This window comes from Coenobita brevimanus, chromosome 23, assembly GCF_032717465.1.
Source record: "Coenobita brevimanus isolate Jiangsu-jjx chromosome 23, ASM3271746v2, whole genome shotgun sequence".
Lineage (NCBI taxonomy): Eukaryota > Metazoa > Arthropoda > Malacostraca > Decapoda > Coenobitidae > Coenobita > Coenobita brevimanus.
In genome coordinates, this window is record NC_136976.1 from 71444616 (window position 1) to 71447412 (window position 2797).

A 2797-nucleotide genomic window follows, 5' to 3' on the forward strand; every position below is an offset into this window, starting at 1 on the left:
TAGTGTATTAATTCTCAAAGATAAAGTTCAGCCACGTATCTCAAAAGCATCATATCTATCATTACGTTCTTAATGCTTTTATTCTTAATATCATGCAAGGCTTAGAAAATGGGATAAACAAACCAAATTACATTCACTGCTGCTTGACAGAATGCAAATAAGACACTCTTTTTCCCACCTCGAAAATTCTGTATTATGAGGTAACGTTTTGAGTGTTGATATTGTTAATCATTCCTTCTCCGAAAAATTTTAGTAGGCATGTGTTCGAAATGCCAGTGAAAGAACTAGCTAAGGATGTACAAACAGCCATTCCCTCGCCAGATGTTCTTGCTGGGTTTGCTGGTGGCCGCTAGTGTGTCCCTCCCTGGTGCCCATGGTGGAGGTGGTGGTGGAGGACACGAATTCTTTGGAGGTTATGAAGGAGGACACGGCGGAGGCGGATACAGCGTAAGCATTATCTGTTATGTATTTTTTTTTTATCTCCGGAGCATATGGCAAGGGTCTGGCATCCCTGTTCTTTTTTCCGGTGATGTGACAGTCGTCGGAATGATATGAATCGTGTGAGTGTGGATGTTCATGCCTGTGAGGTGGAGTCAGGCTTCCGGGAATATGAATGGTGAGTGATCGACTGTGGCCTGTTTACTCAGACAGATTTTAGCTTGTTCTCTTGGTCAGTTTTTTCTTGTTTTTTAAATCCGATCTATCCCCATCCTTAGGTGAGAAAGGAGGTATGGGTGTTACTGACTGATAAAACATAGGATTGCTAGTTAGGTTGACTGGATGATTTAATGTGTCGAATTTTCTGCTCTCAGGTCCCCACCCCGTACTCCTTCAGCTACGGTGTCGGCGCCGGACCTACTAACTTCGGTCACAGTGAATCTGGTGACGGACACGGAGGCGTTAATGGCGGGTACTGGGTGAATCTTCCCGACGGTCGGATACAGAAGGTGTCGTACGTGGCGCACGATGGCGGGTTCTTCCCAATTGTGTCATACTCTGGCGTGGCTCAGTACCCAGCTGGCGGCCATGGTGGTCATGGTGGCGGCTATGGTGGTGGCTTCAGTGGTGGCCATGGATACAAAGGATAAATAATTCTCCACCATCTCGACATTGATACAGTCAGCCACCCTCGCTACTACTCAGAACGGCTTCACAGATGAATATCACAGAATATAAATAATATATCTATGCGATATTAACAAGCCCTATCACTAGTGTACAGTATTATTAATAAATATATCTATTTAATGAGCGTTTTTTATCACTGTTCTAAATTTGCAATAAGGAATATATGGTAACTGTGTGAACACTACATTACATCTTGTAAAATACATCTCTGCAAATGGTGAGTTTTACGACTGTGCATATCTTCTCTTCTCCTCCTATTCATCTTCATCATCATCATCCTCAAAAAGAGTTCTTGTCAACACGAGAAATAATCATTTCACAAATCAAACTGAATTGTATGTAAGACAAAAATACTGCACTGTCTGAAAATCTTTTGTTTGTTACTGAGGAAACGAAGCAAGAATTTCGACAAGCAATGTGACCCTGTGTGCTCAAGCCATAGCATCAAGATTTTTTTTTTTTCTTGTCGGTACAGGAGCAGGCTACATGTAAGTGGATTAATTCATACGCCAGTAAGTGAAGTTCGTGATCCCAGTATCCACACCAAACACAACATCGCCTTGACTTTAAAGCTAGGTAGATCTACCGTATAACTTACTGACCCCCAAGAATAACTTTGTCGTTAATTAAAAAAAAAAAAATGCCTTATATAATACGAGAAGATTACAGTTTTACATGTAGAGGAAGATCCTGTATGGCAAGAATGCTTAAGCAGATGACATTAAAGACGTTTCCAAACAGGTATAACTGTTACAGGATATCATGCTCATTACCAGATTGAAACTCCATATTATTGTTCAGTGCTTTGTATAAACAAGTACCAATTTTTATGCACAAGGAATAATATTGTTGAATAAAAATTGATAAATCATATGCCTTTATTATGACACTTAGCATTACAGTGAATAAAATAACGTTAACCGATGTAAGACAAACAAAGTTAGTCATATACCGGTATATATGAGACACAGTAACTTACATACAGGGGAAAAAAAATAACTAGGAAAGATTCTCACACTACCGTAAACATATACTACTTTCTTTTAATCTAGAAACCTTGGAACTAAATTCTCATAGTATGGATAATATTATGCAATACCCTTGCAGGCTGTGCGTGTAAAATACATCTATTAAACTACACCTAGAAAACTGCCGCTGTAATTACACATGAGAGAGTGTATCTGGGACAGTGACGAACTAAAAAATCATTATCCCGTATATCCAAAGCCACCATCGTTGCGGCCAACACCGTATCTAAAGCCACCATTGTTGCGGCCAGCACCGTATTTAAAGCCACCATCGTTGCGGCCAGCACCGTATTTAAAGTCACCATTGTTGCTGCCAGCACCGTATCTAGAGCCACCATCGTTGCGGCCAGCACCGTATTTAAAGCCACCATCGTTGCGGCCAGCACCGTATTTAAAGCCACCATCGTTGCGGCCAGCACCGTATTTAAAGCCACCATTGTTGCGGCCAGCACCGTATCTAGAACCACCATCGTTGCGGCCAGCACCGTATCTAAAGCCACCATTGTTGCGGCCAGCACCGTATTTAAAGCTACCACCGTAGCTGCCAGCCGGGTACCGAGCCACGCCAGAGTATGACACAACTGGGATGAACCCGCCATGGTGCGCCACGTACGACACTCTCTGAACCCGACCGTCGGGAA

The 2797-nt window shown here is 42.2% G+C and overlaps 1 protein-coding gene across 1 annotated transcript; it reads left to right on the forward strand.

The window, feature by feature from the left end:
- Nucleotides 1-294: 294 nt before the first annotated feature.
- Nucleotides 295-1088, forward strand: LOC145392773 (uncharacterized). The gene is made up of 2 exons (XM_080267065.1): nucleotides 295-447; nucleotides 813-1088. The coding sequence occupies exons 1-2, from the start codon at nucleotides 295-297 to the stop codon at nucleotides 1086-1088; spliced, it is 429 nt and encodes a 142-aa protein (XP_080123191.1).
- Nucleotides 1089-2797: the final 1709 nt, after the last annotated feature.